The sequence below is a fragment of the Natrix helvetica genome, assembly GCF_964273705.1.
Source record: "Natrix helvetica genome assembly, chromosome: 3".
NCBI classification, from domain to species: domain Eukaryota; kingdom Metazoa; phylum Chordata; class Lepidosauria; order Squamata; family Natricidae; genus Natrix; species Natrix helvetica.
This window is the reverse complement of record NC_138549.1, coordinates 48,384,597-48,404,206: the sequence shown is the minus strand read 5'-3', so window position 1 is coordinate 48,404,206 and position 19,610 is coordinate 48,384,597. Positions and strand designations below refer to the sequence as shown.

The following is a 19,610-nucleotide window of genomic DNA, read 5'->3' as shown; positions in this document are numbered from 1 at the left end:
ATAGCTTCTTTTAATGGGAAACAAGATTGGAGTGGCACCATCCCACCAAAAAATGTAAATTGATAAATCCTGACTACATTTTATGATATGAGCATCTTAATGAATGCAGTCATCTAGAAGCACTCTGTAATTTGATGTGATTTATAGTTTCATTATTTTGGCAGTTGAGTAGTTTAGCCTGCACTTACTGTGATAGATAAAAGAAGCAACATAACTTTTATTATCATTTATGATTAAAGTTTCTTGCACATGGTTTTGCTTCTTCAACACATTAAAAGGAGCTAAAATTAATTTTATTTGACTGCAAGATTTTGGTTAGTGCATACAAAATAATAAAATCAAAACCCAAGAAACCAAAGTTAAAATAAATATTTCACAGAAAGAAACATTGCACTATTTAAAAAAAGATTTCCACCAGAATTTCAAACAATAGTTCATCAATGTTATTTCACCAATGTTTCAAATCTTACATCATCTTCAAATTAAGATAAGGAAAATGTACAGAACTACATGTTATCTGCATAGTAATGAAAATTCACTTAACCTCTTGGATGAAATTTCCAATTATGTCATGTTGCTCTTTAAATGCACAACGAACTCAATCCTCCAGATGTCAGAAGTTAATATACCGTGAGTTATGTTCATAATCTCCCAAGTTCCTATCCCACCAAGAAGACCTAAAAAGATAGCATAATCAATAGTACTATAAATCATACAGAAGTCCACAAGAAATATAGTATAAGACCCTATCTTTTCTCTATGTGGATTTAGATAGAAAATCAATTGTGGCTACTATTTTCATGTTCAAACCAAGGCAAAAGCCAACCATAGTGAGCCAGCCATAGTTTATCTGCTGATTAGTTTTATTTACAATCACATACACTAATACTTTACAAAGTAGAATTTTAAAAAATATTATTGATTTTCTAATTATAGTTTAAGGAAGACTTCAAGTCAAAGTGAATGATACCCCTTTTAAGACTCATATAATAAAGATTTGGCTCTGACCATTCATTTTCCAGTTAACTTGCTTAAATCAAGAGAAAAATGTGCTAATATTTTATTGATCTGGGACCATAGTGATACCCTCAAAGCCATAATCATAGAATGAACAATTGGAGAAAGTTAATCAATAAGTTTCCTGAATGTAGAGCTAAGTTGAAAGAGGGACTTGTAAGCAAGAGGGATTTATATCTACAAAGCATTGTTAGGCTGTTGCAAGTCTAACAATATTCATAACGCTTCATAGATGAAAGATTTAAATAGATACAATCTTTCTTCCAACTTTCCTGTGACTCCAGATATAAAAGATAGAATTATTCTCAAAAGCTCCATTGATTAACTCCTTCCAAATACAAAAATAATAATAATACAAGAAATAATTTTTGTCTTCCCATTCTAGAATAGTTTCAAAAATGGATCAGAATCTTCATAAGTAGTATCAATCAGAGGTCATTAACCACTGACTCAGTCATTTACCCACCCATTTCATTACCAACATTCAAGGTCCTACCTTCAGCCTAATTACTAAATTACTAGGAATTCATAAGTATTTGTAAGCCTCTAGGATGCCATACTTGTATGAGTTAGAGATAAGTGGTTAAACCCAGTGTCAGAGTTACATTTCAAGTACTACATATTTCGTTATCTTCCAAAAATATCAAAACTATTATCAAAATAGTGGCTCAGGATGCAGTGTACAGTAGAATAAAGCAGGGATCCCCAACCCCCAAGTCTGTGGACCGATACCAGTCCATGGCATGCCAAAAACCGGGCTGCACAAACAAACGAAGACCTATTCACGGGATGCAGGCAGCACACGAAACTATGCACCCTCCGATCCATGGAAAAAACTCCACGGAACTGGTCCCTGGAGCCCAAAAGGTTGGAGGCCGCTGGAATAAAGCATAACATTTTTCATTGTAGTGACATTTGTACAAAAGACAGCATTATTGAACAATGACTCTAAATTTAATTTTAAATAATAGGAATCCAATACAAGGAATGTTAGAATTTTTTAGCAAGGCACAAATATAGCAAAGCAAGAAGAGATACCAAAATAGTCTACAGTCTAGTGTCTTTAAGTCCTAGCTGGGCTCCACAGGCATTCAGACAGACAGGCAATGCTTTGTATGACCCAGCCTCCTCCATTCTGTTGCACTAGTTTTTACCGTACTTTTGCAGATGATTTTCCTTCTTTTCCAGTTCAAAGGAAAAAGTTGAAGTAAGATTTTATTTTTGTTTCTATTCCTTTATTCTTCAGACTGGAGTCAAGGTAAGATTTTTAAAAGGGTTAGTGATGGGAAAGCAGAGGTGTAGAGTTTAATTGGGGTGGCATAGGGAATCAAAAGTCTGTCCCACTTTTTTTTGTTTCCTTTACTGAAGAAATGTGGCTTTCTGGGTTGGGAGGGAGGGAGGGAAGGGATTAAACAAGGAAATGGTTTTGGGAAGCTCTTCCTGAAGCTACCATCTTTTATGCTAGGGCCAGCTTTTCAAAGCCTAGCCAGAGGCAGGAGAGCTTTTCAGCTTCTGGTGGCCAGCTGATCAGCACAGGAAGGTGTGAAAGCAACCACGATTTCCTCGAGGATTTGTTGGGGCCCTGAAAATGCTTTCAGGAGGCATACGGAGGATGGACAGAGAGTCGTGTATGTGTGTGCTGCCGCATCCCTGTGGTCTGTCATAAGGGTGAATGATTGTGGGGCCACTGTAGCTGTCATAACTTTGAAACAGTTGTATGTAGTTTTGTAGTGTCAGTCATAACTTTAAACCATCATTAAGTGGCCCGTCATTTCTCCAGGTCTACCTCTACATCATTTTAAGCATTTCTTCAGACTTGCCCATTTTTGCTGTAGAAATCATTGCTATAAAATTAATATAGATAGTCCTTGACTTACAACAGTTCATTTAATGACCATTCAAAGTTACAATGGCACTGAAAAAAGTGACGACCATTTTTCACACTTATGACTGTTACAGCATACCCATGGCCACATGATTTACGTTTGGTTCTTTGACAACTGGTTCATATTTATGGTGGCTGCAGTGTCCCAACGTCATATGGTCATCTTTTGCAACCATCTGATAAGCAAAGTCAATTGGTAAAGCCAGGTTCACTTAACAAGTTAGTAACATGTTACTAACTTAATAATTGCAGTGATTTACTTAACAAATATGGCAAGAAAAGTCGTAAAATGGGGCAAAACTCACTTAACAAATTTCTCATTTAGCAACATAAATTTTGGGCTCAATTGGGATCGTAAGTCAAGGACTGCTTGTACTGGTAATAGGATTTTGTCTCAATAAAGACTGTTTAAAGTATATCATTACTATACATGAGGGAAGAGCACCAACAATTTAAAATGGATAAATAACCCAACAATCTGAAAAATGATACAAATAAATATGAATACACTATTTATAATACAGTTTCAGGTTATGCATTTTATAAAAATATGAAATGCATCAACCATGCTAACAAACATTTATTCTGAAAGTTCCATTCTACTTACTGTTTAGAATTACATCATCAAAGCACTTTATGGCAGTGAAAATAGCTTACTCCTCTGACTTGCTCATTCATTATATTCCATTAAAGCTGAAAATGTGTGATCCACTTCAAAAATATGCTGCTTTTTATTTACTTTAATGAAAAGTTGGAACAAAACATGCTGATGATGGAAGCATTGCATTGGAAAGATATATCAAGATATATTCTTCTTTCTGTCTTCCCTACCCCACCCACTCTTTAATCCTCCATCTTGAAATAAATTAAATATAGTTTAAAGTTTGAATGTAATTTAAAATGAAGTGCAGTCTCTTTACAGTACTTATAATAATTATACCTTTAAACATTCTAAAATTTCATAAATTATTTTCTTGGAAAAAAGGCTGCAAGTCGCTGCTTTTTAATAGGAAGAATGTGTATTTCTTGTGAGTTCATTTTTTTTAACTTGACACTCCTGTTTTTTATAGGTTTTCTAAGAGCTTCTGCATTATCCTGGACTTCAGGCTGATTCTTCACACCATAACATTGCAGCCCTGAGTCCTGAGGCATGTCCCTTTTGAAGGAAAAGTTTTTAGTGGAAACCCCTGAGAGGCCTTTAATCTTACCACAGAAAATAGTTGGCACTGCATCTTTGACAGAAACTATGACTTTGGCTGTCTGTGAAGTACTCACAAGTTCTATATTATTGCCAGTTGTGGGTTCACAAGTTGCAATACTATTCTGATCTACCAGCCATTTGGACTGTTGTCTTAGGAATTCAGACGAGCTGGAACTGATCACTCTGTTTTCAGCCTTGGTTGAGATCTCATGAGGGTTATCTGCCACTGAATGAGAAGTTCCATCCATCATGGACCTGGAACAATTCATGTTTGTTGTCTCAATACGGTTCACCTTCCGAAAAGAAGTAATTGATAAGTCCAAAGCACTATCATTGGGGGCATTTTGGCAACTAACATAGTTTTCCTTAAGGAAAGGAGCTGTTTTCATAGAAAGATCAAGGACTTCATTTTCATTACTCATCTTAATGACAGTGTGCCGATTCAACTGAGAAATTCCTCTGGGGTGGATAAAATCACAGAGTTTAGTTTCTTCCTTCTCCAATGGAGTCTGGGTACCTTTGCATGAATGCAAAACAAAGGAAGCGGCTGGTTTGGAGTAGTCTAAGTTAACCTTAGATTCAACGCCATGAGGAACTGGAATGGGAATGGGAATGGGAATAGGGACTGGGACTGGGACTGGCAAAGGCACAATCACAGGATATGGCACCAATAAGGTGGCTGGAGGAACCAATGGAGACAAAGGAGAACTGAAGGGCTGAGATGGGAGAGGACATTCTGGAGATGGCTGATAAGGTAAAGAGCTCAAAGCTCCTTGAGTAGGAAAGAGGTCTTGCAACACAGCAGCAAATCCTGGTGTCTGAAATACAGGGGGCAGGACAGAATCTTGAGTTGGATTGGAAGGTTTTTGATCCAACACTTGGGGTTGTCCAATAGGAGTAGCAGAACTTTGGAACAGATTGCTATGAATGGAACTGGGAACACATGGTGAATTCTGAGGTAATACTAATGGAGAATTTAAATGCTGAAATACATGCTGCTCTAAAAGAACAGGCAATGGGACTGGGCCTTGAGTGGTCATAACATATGGAGTATTACTATTAGGAGCAATCTGAGGAGTGGTGCTTCCTGCTACTTGCAAATGTATTGGAAGAACCACAGGACTGTCTCCTAAACAAATTGGCTGAAGCACTGTGGCAGCGACTTTGAGAGCAACCCCACTTTGTGATTCTGCTGGTGGTGTTAATATTGATGGAGCAGGCACAGTTACAAGCGGTGAAAGTGCTTTCTTCATCAGATCAGACGAATTGATATTCCAGGCTTCGGCTGTTATCAGCTGGGCTACACCACTTTCTAATTTGTTGTTAGCAATAGCAGAGGGTGAAGTGGTAACATCCATGGGTAGGTTTTGTGCGTCCTTATATAGTTCCTCCATTATATAGGATTTCTGAAGTTTTGCAGAATTGTAGCTTACATAGCTGTCATTCACATCCACTTTATCTCCAGGCTGCCCAAAGTATCCACATCATCACTATCTGGTCTGCAAAACAGAGACATGTTTTAAGCAATGCATAAATCCTTTGCTTAAAATAACATTTGCAACTTTTTAAAAGGGTGTCTATCACCAAAATAGAACACTGTTTTATTAGCTTTGGGGGGCAGAGCTTTTAATCACACAATGTCCTAGGCATGTGTACAGTATATATGCTTACACAGAGAACATACATCTCTGGAGTGTTACATGAAGAGTCCTGGGGAACTTAAACTAAGCCGTAAACAAAGATAATTTAAAGACTGAAGCAACTACACAAAATGCTAGAGTGCAGAGCAAGAATTCAGGCTGTTATTTTATACTTTTAAACAAAGCTTCACATAATGGTATCATGTGACCTATGAAAGCAGCTGCACTACTCAACAACAGCCTGAAACTGAGGTCCCCTAAAATAACTCATGATAAAATTATTCATTCTGGTTTGGAAACTTTATTTAGAGTAAAAGAATCGCATCCTGCTTCCCTGCCAATATCCTTAAACCTATTTTGGAATATGCTCAGATAGCATTAAGTGATATCCCCCATAGTAGACAAAACACTCAACAATTTACAAATGCTGATGCTTCACTGCACAGCATCTCTTCCATTTAGAGCTATTCAACTACATACAAATACAAAGTCTTAACTTATAAAATCTTCAAAACTTAATATCAAAGCAGCTATGTACTCTGATATAACTTAACTACACATTGTCAGAAATAAACCTTCTCTATTGTAAATCCTGAACATTTTTCACATCTCATAGCAGTCTGCTCACGCTTAAAAGTCCTCTGCACATTTTATTCTCGTCATAAAATATATCATGATAATACTGCTACTAGTATTATCTTATGTCTTTTCTTAAAAAGTAATGTTACCTTCTTGATTTCAGTAAAGGTACAAATATCTGAAGCATTTAAATCCTGCTTTAGCCCAAAAAGTCACTGTATTATTAGGATTTTATTTATAACCAAAGAGGCCTTTTATCCTTCTGGCCAACCAATTTAAAAAATAGAGGATTTATAGAGAACAGAATTTTATGAGCAAAATGTATCAGATATACTATGGCATTGCGGTACTCTGTAACAAACACAATAACTCAGTAATTTCATAAAACTTCTAGGGCCATTCAGCCCAGCTATTAATCTTCTGGACATTCTATGTTGCTGCTCATTTAATGAGGTAATATCTAAGTTGATCTGCTACACGTTCCTAAGTGACAATACATTGGATCAGTGCTAACTTTATAATTACATTCCATATAGTTGTATATAATATACCCTCTGATTTCATGATACTGTGTGTGTTGAAAAATTATCATCATGATATTGTGATATTAGAGGGAACCATTTCTTTTGCTCTTAAGTTTTTTAAATATACTCCAAACCTGTGGAGAGATTGGGGAAATATCTACAGCTGTGTGAAAAAGTCCTACACGCTTTACAGTTTATGACATTTTTTGGATAGGCCATTGATTTTATGATATTTTATGCTAACTGCTATGTAAATATTGTTATATTTAAATAAATACTGGTGGTTTTTAAGTGAAAAGCATAAGCTTTCTGCAATTTGGTGCTGTTTGGATGGGGATTGTGAATTTTCTTGCATGCTTACAATGCATGCTTACAATGACTATGAAAACAGATTAACTGATGCATACCCAGTGGCATACGTGTTGCAATTATGAAGTCTGATGCTAGTGTTTTGTTAACATTTTTATTGTTTTTGGCCCTGAAAAACCAAACATGGTTACTAATATGAAATTGGCCAGCCTTTATTGCTTAACACCAGGCATAGACTGTATAAGTCTTTGCACGTGATCTTTGGTGACAATGTGGTCCCAGGCTGCAATAATGGATTCAATCAGCTACCGCTTGGTCTTTGGATGCTTCTTGCTTATTTTGTAACCAATCTTGGCCCACAAGTTCTCAACTGGGTTCAAATCCAGGGTCTGAGCTGGCCAATCCAGGGGTCGAACACCATGCTTCTTCATCCACTGCTGGACAGACTTGGCTCGATGACAAGGAGCATTGCCATCCTGGAAGTAAAATTCCTTCCCTTCAAGTTGCTGAGCTGAAGGAAGCATGGTCTTTTCCAGGACTTCAACATACTGCTATGTTCAACATATTGGAATTCATGATTCCCTGCACGATTTGTATCCGACCAATACCAGAAGCAGCAGTACAGCCCCAGATCATCACGTGCAATCGATGCTTCACAGATAGATTCAGGCAGTATGACCTAAATTCTTCAGCTGGAAATCTTCTGACATACTTATTGCACTGATTCCCAGTCAAGTAGAAATTGCTCTCGTCACTGAAGATACCTTGGCCCACTGTTCATTGGTCTATTTGGCATACTTCTTGGCCCACGCACGTCCACGAGAGCGGTGAGCGTCTGTGAGCAAAGGTTTACTTCGAGCCCTGCAGACTTCCAGCCCTCTGGCAAGCAGTGTGCAATGCACTGTGTTTGTGCACACTTTTACATCACATGTTTCACCCCAAATTCTTGTAATCTGAGGTGAGGTGAGCTTCCTGTCAGCCATCAAAATGCATTGCAGAGCCTGATCTTGCCGTTTTGTCGACTTTCTTGGTCTTCCAGAGCAGAGCCTGTCATCAACTGAACCAGTTATTTGGTATTTTTCAATCACTTTGCTCACTGTGGTGTGATGACATTTCAGACTCTTGGCTATTTCTCTTGGCTATTTCTGTACAAGAGTAACCTTCATAAAGCACAATGATGCAATGCCGCTGCTCAGTACTGGTGAAAGCAAAGGCCTTCATCCTTGCCCGCAGCCAGAGCTAAATTAAATTTCTCAATGCTTTTCATGCCTATTTATAGTCAGAGAGTTTGACAACATTGATTGGCTCATAGATTTAGCCTCTGTGCATTTTGATTCGTCAGCCAAAGTTCACTGCTGATTGGCTACTTTTGATCCTAACATTCTCAAAAATTCAAGTTGTGTTTATTTTAGCATATAGACGCCTTAAAAGACTTTGGTTATATTAATAAAAATTATGCATCTCAATCCAACTACAGAAATTTTCATCAAAGTACTAATTTTGTGTGGTTTATATGAGTGAAAAGTTGATTAAACATGTAAATACAGCTTAAAACTGAAAGCATGCAGGACCTTTTCACACAGCTGTAGGTTGGGGGTTACAGGAAGCTTTTAAAAAGACATTTGGATATTTGATCATATCTATTGTACTGGATTTGTTGAGAGGATAGCTTATTTAATTTTCTTTATCACATTTAACTACAGAATTACATCTCATCAAATTGTTGAAAAAAGTATAGGTGGAAGGGTACATATCATAACAATGATAAACCCTTTGTGTAATAGATAACTTTAGCTTATAAAATTTACTATAAAATATAGTTATACAGTGCTTTGGATATAATTTTATAGAAGTGCTCCATCTGGTATATTATACAGTTATTATAGTGAAGATGCCAATGATTGTCAGAAGAAAAGCAGAACATAAATATAACATAAAACAACAGATGAAAAATTATGTCCACATTCTTGCTAAACACTGAACAAGCAATCATGCCATAACTGTTCATGATTACGTACCTATACCAGTGAAAATTAATGTGGGAACAATGCTACACTTTATGTATGCCTATCATAGGATTTTTCTATGATGAATATATTGTAATTTCACAGGAAACCTAACAAATACCATAACTACCTGCCACATTTTAAAATCACAGATATACTCTTATCAATTTATATGCTCACAGACACTTTAAATGACTCATTTATTTTCATTGCTATTCCTATAAGTATACTTTCATTTTAAAAATATTATTTGCTTGCATTCCTGTATATGCATCCACCACAACTTAAGGGTCTTCTTTTGTGATCTTAGAAATAAAATGTGCACATTTTCATACAATCCTAAAAGTTATGGTTGCAACTGGAGCACATTATAAGCTTTAAAAACATATATTAATGTAGCAATACAAAAGTATAACTTGATTACATTTAGGGTATAATGAAAGAAAGCATCCATTTAACAAAAACTTAAATTTCTAATAAGTTGATTGGACATCTCTGAAGAACTGCATGAACACAGCTTAGCAAATTGGACCTGACTAGTAAGTGAAATATTTCAATACATATTTTAATGGATTTCATAATAAAAAGATAGTTCTTGAGATTTAACTTCTAGTTATGCTTTGCAGTTGTTCCAGTTTTATAAATTATATGGTTTGTAGCATAATACTGTTATTTTATACCATCATTTTGGAGAAGATATCTAATGAAAATACCAATAGTTAATGTACATCACTATGAAGGAATTAAGACAAAAAGAGAAACTGAGTAATTTAAGACTAATTTTTTAATAGATGAAGCTGATGCATAAATATAACTCTTATTTGGAAAAAACAATTTATCATTTTTGAGAAAATAATTATGGAGCATCACATACAATCATATACTGTATTGCCCTGAAAAACATTTTTTGTCTCAGTCTTTCTGAACACTGAAAAAAACAAACCTGATTAATTTATGATTTTTTAAAAAAATGCTTATAATTCATTTTGAGCAACTACTACATACCATATAACACCAGTCAATGACTCAGGAATACAAAGTATGCACTATACATTAAGCACAGAAAAATGATACAATAGAATAATCAGAACATAGTCTACTGCCACCTTTCCTTCAATCGGGTTTACAATCAGAAAACACAAGTTACAAGTAAACTGAACAGAAAAAAATACAGTACTAAATTTTAAGGTTGTAGCAACACATCAAAATGACCATTTCAGAAAACAATGTTCCTTAAGATATTAACAGAAAGTAAAACTGCAAACCAAACAGCCAAAAAAGGGTATTTTCTACTATGAAGTTTGTTCCTTCAAGTTTCTCCATCAATAATTATGACCTGCTAAGAAGAAAAAGTAGGCCAAATCAAATACTTTGTCACTGTTTTCAAGGAACCCTAGAATGTTTTATATAAGGCAATATTTTAAAAAGTAGATTATTAATATCAAATAAAAAGTACATTTTTAAACAGGGTGCCTTTTTAATACACTGAGTTTCAAGTTAAACTGAAATGTTCCTCTGTGCTCAGTATCATAGGAAATTAGCAGTGTTTAAACTTTGAATTAAAGCATATTATTCATAATTTATTATTATTAATTTATAACTATACTATTCTTAAAAAACATTTTGTGTTTGCTTCAGAATCTGGGTGCAATTAAGCATTTAGATTTATATATCTTTCCCATTTATAATCATCAGCTAAAACAGTGGTTGTTATGATGGTGGGTACTGATGATAATTTGACTAATATAGTCTTACTTGAAAAAGACAAAACCAATTATGCAGTGACATAATTTCTCCAACCAATCTGAAATAAAAGAAGAAAATGAAACTAAACCACAATACATATTAATAATCTTGCTTGTGTAATAGGAGAAAACTTCCTTTTTCATCACTAATGTAATTATTGGCTTTTATGCAACTCACCCTATTAATAATATTTATGCAACTCACCCTATTAATACATATTATTTAGCTCTCAAGGTACAAATACTGGAAGAGTTGTTGATGTTTAATGGAGCCCTGAGAATAAATATGTGACTATAATCAAGGAAAATGTTATGGTATTGGGCTAAAAAACCTGTGAATTCTGTTAGAATGTCTATGAAAAAAGAAAAAACAACAACTAGTGAGCTGTTTTTGCCCAAGGGAAGTGAGAAAAGCCAGATTTGTGTCCACACTAATAGCAGCATGTCAGAATCTACTTTTGCCAGCAAGTGTAGGCTGCCATATATTCTATCAAGATGTTCTATCCCTCTTTTCTTAGCAGGAGAAAAGAAATAGCAGTGATTTTCTATTGGCAAACTACAATTACTTCAGAACTCTGGATTTTTGAGAAGAGGGCCATAAATTCAGCTCTTCAGGGGTTGGAGTCATCCTGCTGCAATTGAAAGTTAACAAGTGCCCTGCAATTATTTAGGATGGTCCTGTCACAAGAATAGTAGGCTACAGAACTCACATTATTGTGATCTGAAGTTAATTACTTCTTCACGTTAACAAACAGCTGAATATGGTAAATGAGAAAGAATTAAAACCAAGCAGTTTTTTCAAGACTGACTTGAAGACTTGCGCCCATGTGCACACACATATGCACACACATATGTGCACACACATGCACACATGCTATTTTAAGCCAGCAAGCTAAGTTCATAAGACTGTGATAAAAGTTACTGTCAGTGTATATAGATATTGTCCTATATACTAAATCAAACCTTTCATTTTGGATTTTTTTTAAAAAAAGAAGACATTGACTTTTTAAAAGGCATGGACAATCACATAAAATGAAACCTGTTAATCTATCATTTTTCTTCTCTACTAATATTGTACTTTTATATGAGATAATTATTTTGGAAAGCCTTGCTATAACAGATTTATTATTAGAGTACAGCAGGCATTGAGGCTTTGTGTATATAGTGTATAGCAGGTTATTACTGCATATCCTGCAAAATGTCAAGATATGTAGCTTAATTTGATCTGTTTAGCAACCTCTTGTAGGCAACAAGATACCTATTGAATTTATGCCACATTGAAACAAGTAAAAAAATGAGATGCATTCTCATATAAAGTACTTTCCATATCAAAAGTCCATGCAGTATATTATACAAGCATTTGAACTGGATGTGATATAAATATTAATATCAGTGAAAATGTTGGGACACAAAATAATTATTTTATTCTATGGTAAAGCAAAAGTTTCTCAATATCCTACACTTTAGTCAACAATTTGAGCAGCTGAAGTTATCTGACATTACACATTAATTTCCGATACTGAAGATGTTCAATATCTCCGAAATCTGTATCTATAAGTAGAATTCTAAGCATATGGTACAACTGTAAATTGTAAACTTGTTTCAGTAATAGCTGATGGCCTATTTAAACATGCTTAAACTCCAAATGACTCCAAACTTTATCTGGCTTTTTAGTATGACATTTAATCAAATACTTGCCTACTTCAAAGCCTTGGGACAAAATTGCGAGGCAGTATAATAAAGGTTGTTTATTATACCCAAGTTCAAATCTATGCCATGAAAGCTCACTAGGTGTCTTTGGTCCAGACACTAAAGAATTTGTTATCTTACATCAAAATCAAAATTGTCTGTTGTACAGTATAGATCAGAGTTCCCCAACCTTTTTTTGGCTTTGCAACCCAGTGGGATGAGGGGAGGGGGGGTGATTCTGGGCCCACAGAAGAGTGGGGAGGCTCACTTCCAGGCTGTGTGAGTGGGGATCCCCTCTTTCCTCCCCCCATCATGCCACAAAATTGAAAAGGTTGGGTAACTCTGGTATAGACTATATAATAACAAATGGCAGGTGTCATTTATTTTTTGTTAGTTTCAACTTATTTCACAGCAAATTGGAATTGCATCTTCAAGTTGCATCTTCAATGGTCAGGAATGATATGATTTAAAAAACCACTTATACACACATTATTTTCCGTAGCTGAATACTGATAAATAAATTACAGTGATATGAATTTCCTTCCTGAAGAGGCCCCCAACATTTTAAAACTATTAATTCTATTTACAGATATTAACCCGTCATCTCTCTATTATATTAATGATAAAATAATTAACAGGTAGAACAATAATAAAAAAGCAAGATTAAAATTTCAAAACCTATGTTATCAAATTATTATTGCAATTAACTCATAGAAACCTTACCACAAGTTTCTTATCTATCTCAAATCTTCCCAACAGTTAACACTGATCTGTCCTAGATCAAATATCTATGTATGTTTCGTAATACCATCTCTTATATCAATTTCTGTCTGGTTAAATATAAAAAGGTCATTCTCTAAAGTCGATCTATCTTCCCCAAATAATCCCGCCACTGGGTAAACTAGGCTGTAATGATCCAGGTGGGTCCACACCTGGTTGAGGAAGAATACCAATTTCTCTGGGTCTCTGTCAAATGTGGCCTTCATTGGTGAAGAGACTGCCAGTGGTGGAGGAGGACGGGGTGCCCACGAAGTGGGGAACCAACTGGGCCCCAGATAGTAAGGCCACGGTGGGTTCCCATGCCATCCAGGAGGCGGCTGAGGTTGCCCCACTGGACCTGCTGCTGGCTGCTGCCTTGGGGGTGGGCGCTCTGCCTTTGGCTTGGACTTGCTGTCCTGGCTAGTTGGGGAGGTGGACTGGCTACTTGTGCCATCGGGATTGGGTTGACTCCAGAGGGTCAGCAGCAACTGAGCTGGCAAATCCAGTCACCCTGGGTGGTCTGACTTGGTGCATCAGCTCCACTCCTAGGATCTCCATGTGGTCGAACATCTCCCTCAGCCACTCTACCAATGGGTTGTGAAGGGCGGTCAGGTACTTCCATTCCGTGTGTTCATCCCACTCAGTGGTTTTCTTCACTTTCCATCTTGGGATGAGAGCTGCTGAAGACCAAGGGTATCTGAAGGGAAATTCCACTTCAATGGCTCCCACCTCCATTTGGTAAAGATCCTCGATGGCTAGGGCTTCCTCCTGCGTCATTGGCTTCTCGGTCCTTTCCACAAAACCTTTGGCCTGGCTGCCAATGGAAGGGCCACCTCATCAGAGCAACTTGCCTGTGGTGTTGCCCTGGCTGGGGCAGCGCTAGATTTAGCAGTTGCTTCCCATCTTCTTATCTCCGATCTTCCCTGCCTTTTCTATCTCTCCATTGTTGTCGGGAGGACAGTTGGGGCTCAGTAGGTTTATTAGATTTGGCTTAATGTCAAGGCTCCAACTAATGAACCCAAGCAAATCAGAATTCTGAGACTTGGCTCTTTCTCAAAGGTCTTCTTTAATGAGTACATTATATCGGCATAGCTTCAATGGAAAACCAAAATCATAAATCTTTCCTATGGTTTCAGTATAATTAAACTAGGAAATAACCCCATCCCCAAGTGTCACAGTTCATGTTGGCCAATTGGGTTAATTGATGGGCTCTTCAGGCACTCCTTTCCCAAACCTGTCTGTCACCAGTAGAGACGATCTTGATTCTCAGGAGAAAGTTCTTTGTTGTGTCTAGTAATGCATTCCAACCTGCTTCCCCGCTTCCCACTCTGTGTGGCAACTTCGAACAGAAAGATGGCTGCAGCCAGGTTCAGTTTGAAGTTGACAGATAGACCACAACCTACTTCTTGGTAAGCTAGAAAAAATGGGATGGAGAACATCACCATCAGATGGATTTGTAACTGGCTGACAAACCGTACTCAACAAGTAGTCCTTAATGGTACTACTTTTACATGGAGGGAAGTAAACAGTGAGGTACCACAAGGTTCCATCCTAGGCTCGGTGCTCGGCAATATCTTCATAAACAACTTAGATGAGGAAATAGAAGGGAAACATCAAATTTGCAGATGATACTAAGCTGGCCGGAATAGCCAACATTCCACCCTAGATGATAAGCTCAAAATTCAGATGGATCTTGACAGACTTGAACACTGGGCCGTAACTAACAAAATGAAATTCAGTGTAGAAAAAAGTAAAGTCTTACACTTAGGCAAGAAAAATCAAAAGTATACATATAATTTGGGAGAAACCATGCTTAATAGCATTAACTGTGAGAGGGATCTTGGACTCTTAATGGACCACCAATTAAATATGATTTAATAATGTGTAGTGGCAGCCAAAGCCAATGCAATCCTAAATTGTATTAACAGAGGGATTCAATCAAGATCACGTGAGGTACTATCATCACTCTTTATAAAGCCTTAGTAAGACCACTTCTAGAATACTGCATCCAATTTTGGTCACTACACTATAAAAAAGATGTTGAGATTTTAGAAAGAGTGCAGAGAAGAGCAACAAAGATTATTAGGGGACTGGAGGTTAAAACATCTGAAGAACCAGCGGAGACATGATAGCAGTGTTTCAATATTTGAGGGGCTGTCACAGAGAGGAAGTAGTCAACCTATTTTCCAAAGCACCTGAAGGCCATACAAGGAATAATGGATGGAAACATTCCATTTTGCCTGCATAGTGCAGAGCGGAGGGGAATAGGCAGGACGAATGTTGCAGAGCCTCTGCGGTTGTAAGGGTGAACAACTGCTGTGGTGCTACAACATTCATAGTTTTGGGACTTGTTCGTAAACACTAAGGGGTGCTTATCGCATAACTTTGAACATTTACTAAGGGAACACTCGTAATTCAGGGATTACCTGTATAGTGTTAACTCTTCCAATCACTTTAAAGTCCAAGCCCATCAGAATACATTAAAACCAAATCTTATAGGAGGAAAACAGTTTCCAATCATAACATTAAAATGTTAGAGTACAAGGAAATAAATTCTGAATAATAGTAGCAACAACATACTATAAAAATCTATGTCACTTAGATGTGACCCTTGAAGACTACATTACCTTGGTATTTTGAGAGTTGTTACCATTCAGATTCAGGCAATGGCTAAAGAATATTAAATGTAATCAGCATTTGCATACAATATTTTAATTTCTTTTCTCCCCCCAAAAACCCACTCAAAAATAGAAAACAAAACCCCACAGAAGTAACTCAATAAATTATGAATTCTGATACCCTGTGTTTTAAGTGCTATAAAATATCACTACATGCTGAATTAGAGATTATTGAGTTAGAGATAATCAATGCTTTTTGGCAGAGATATTTTCATAATTCAAAGATTTTAGATACCATCCCCTCCTTCAATAAATGACAGAGTTTTTCATTACATAGTAGTAAAATTGCACCTGGGAGAAATTTTTCAATTGCCACAATATGGCAGCCTAATGTTGGCAGTCTAATGTTGATCATGAAAACAGAATCCATTTACAGAACTTGATTTGAGATTACTTATGATCTCCTTTAGAAATATTAATTCTTAATGCAATACAATCAAATGTTCTATTGTCAATTGCATGAAAATGAAATATCTTTACTTTGCCCCAAACTCCCTCAAATTAAAGTCATCAGTGTTTAACCAAAGATTTGCAAAACTTAGTAAATTATTATACTGTTTAAAAACATTAATTGTATGTCGCTAAATTGAGCTTTTATCCACGCAATATGCTTTTATCCCTTCCAGTATTCCAGTATTAATCCACATTCCTGCTCAACCTTCTGACCTGATCCTTAAAATCTGAAGTCTTCTTCAGATGACATCTGTGAAATTTTTCCACAGAAAGCATGTAGCAAGATTCTACCATCCTTCAAAAGCCAAATTTGGCCCTTACGTGAAATATATAGCCAATGCGACGTACTTTTGAAAAATATTTTAAAAAACAATTTTATCACTGTTAAATTAATATTAGCAACTACTAAGTATACAGAGTGTTCAAATAATGTTTTTAAATCAGAACAAAAGTTTTCAGTACCAAGTAACAACTTAGTATAGATATAGGAAAAGAAGGAAAAGTACCGTATTTTTCGGAGTATTAGACGCACAGGAGTATAAGACGCACCAAGATTTTGAAGAGGCAAATTTAAAACAAAAGTAGGTAGGTAGCTAGAGGGATAGACAGGGAGAGAAACAGAGAAATACAGTAGGTAGGGAGGGAGGGAGAGAGTAGTTAGGTAGGTAGGTAGATAAGGGATAGAGAGAGAGAGAGAAAGAGAGTGTGTGTAGGTAGGTAGGTAGATGATAGATAGATAGATAGATAGATAGATAGATAGATAGATAGATAGATAGATAGATAAATACAGTAGATAGATAGGTAGGTAGGTAGGTAGGTAGGTAGATAAAGGGAGAGAGAGAGAGTAGGTAGGTAGGTAGAGGGATATATAGAGAGAAATAGAGAAATACAGTAGGTAGGTAAGGAGAGAGTGTGTGTGTGTGTAGGTAGGTAGGTAGGTAGGTAGGTAGGTAGGTAGGTAGGTAGAGAGATAAAGAGAGAGAAATAGAGATAGAGAGAAATACAGTAGAGAGGTAGGTGTTTCTGCTGGCACAGCACTTGATCAGTGTAATTCTCATCAATCAGTTAAAGAGCTTTCCAGAAGGGGAAAAAAAGTTTTTGCACTCTGCAAACCTCCCCAAAACAACCCGTTTTCATGAAACGGGCCCATTTTTATAAAAAGGCATGAATAGCCTTGGGGGGGTCTTGCAGAGTTCTCCTGGGGGGTGGGCCCCCCAAAACAAGCAAAAAATGGCCCATTTTTTCGCGAAAACGGGCCCGTTTTTTTGTCCAAAAAATTGCATGCATAGCCTTATGGAGGCTTATAGAGTGCTGCTGGGGGATGGGGGGGGGAAACGGCCCATTTTTTGCTCATTTCTGCCCACCCCAGCCCCCAGGAGTTCTCTGAAAGCCTCCATAAGGGTATGCATGGCCATTTTGGTGAAGGGGCTGGGCTTCAGAAGGCAAAAAAATACTGTATTTGGTGTATAAGATGCAATGCACCCAGATTTTCAGCCTCTTTTTTGAGGAAAAAGGGTGTGTCTTATACTCCAAAAATACAGTAGCTTTTTAAAACCAAACTGTAACAGTTACAACAAATGCAATCTAGCCTAAAAACAAAACTACTCAAAGTAATTTCAATTTCTATTTCTGCTCAGCAGAGGGAACACATACACATAATTTGTAAACAATAGTGCCATTATAAGATGATTTGCTTGAGACCTACATGGTTTTCTTTTTGAATCAATTGATTTTTGGAAAATATTTTTCATGTAAACAAAGGCAATCCTAAATCTTAGGGTTTGTTTTCTTGGAAATCCAATTTACAAGTAGGGTCAGAAGGAATCCGAGCTGAGTTCCATAGGACACAATTCTTAGTTATTTATACATGTCACTAACATATTTTAACTCAATGCTTGAAATTGAGTATAAGTATAATCTTTATTGTCATTGTACTTAAATACAATGAAATTGGTTTATATATTTAATTAATATAATTAATATAGTAATTAATATGTTCCCTTGTTTAAAAGTCCCATTTTTACACACATTCCCTAATGATGCAAAGACATTTTAGCTCTGCCAAAAAAAAGTTCTTCTTATACATCCTGTTTCACTTACAGAATTTTTGTAATGACATTACTGTATCCATCTGTACAGTACATTTCATATGTTTTTTCACTGCTGCTTTTTCCTATAAAAAATTATATGAAAAAAGGGGAAATGACATAGGTATAGAAATTAATCTTGACTGGTAATATTTGGAATCCAGGTAAAAGTTGGTGATTTGGAATCACAAAAGTTCCTGTTCCTCTTGTATCCTGCAAATAGAAACAGATTCTGCAGAATCCAGTCCGTAACTTTTTAATTTAGACACTGCCACTCCTGCCAAAATGTACCCTCATTCAATTTTCTATAGGATAAAAAGCATCACCATTCTTGTGACAGACATAGAGACAAACTTCAATATTGAACATCTATATTGAGAATGGACAGACATTGGAGTGGGCATCCAAAGTGGCCATCTATAATCTTCCTCATTGTTTTTCTCTTTTGTTTTAAACAGCATCACTTCTGCTTTAATTTGGAGCCCGCCTCACCAAAAGAATCATTCTATACTTATGCTGTAATGTACAAAGGGATTTTGGGACTCTAGCTGCTAAACATTTAAGACATTTGTATCAGCGAACAGAAGAACAGGAAGGAATAAACAGTAAAATGGAACTTCAAACCACAATAGCTCAGTAATTAAAAAGGTATAAAGAAATGCATATATGAGCAGAAACCTGGGGGAAAGACCTATTGAAATAATTCTCATGCATAAAAACAGAAAACAGAATTTCTGCATTAAAATGCTTAATTATTATTAAAAAGAGAATGTGGGAGAAATTTAATAGAGTGCATGATCTGCTGAAGTCATATGGCATGGAACTCAAGCATTCATATGAATTGATAAAGGAGCTCAACATTGTAGCTCAACGTTGAAATGAGGAGACTCTTGGTGTTCTCTAGGCTTGGTGGTTTTCTTGAAAACATTTCATTATCCAACATGTTGATGTTACCTAGTTTAGGTAATGAAACATCTGCAAGAAAACAACCAAGCTCAGAGAGCATCAAGGAACACTTGTATGAAGCCATCAGTCATC

The 19,610-nt window shown here is 36.4% G+C and overlaps 1 protein-coding gene across 3 annotated transcripts in view; it reads right to left on the bottom strand.

The window, feature by feature from the left end:
* Positions 1–19,610, bottom strand: part of RAI2 (retinoic acid induced 2) — a 36,531-nt gene that overhangs the window by 4,692 nt on the left and 12,229 nt on the right. For 2 of the 3 annotated variants that reach the window (XM_081948771.1, XM_081948772.1), the window contains exons 2-3: positions 3,510–5,602; positions 545–677 (exon numbers count right to left, since the gene is read on the bottom strand). In XM_081948771.1, coding sequence (XP_081804897.1) covers positions 3,869–5,497 — 1,629 coding nt within the window. In that variant the 5' untranslated portion in view covers positions 5,498–5,602 and the 3' untranslated portion in view covers positions 545–677; positions 3,510–3,868. The other variant, XM_081948773.1, reaches the window with a different exon arrangement.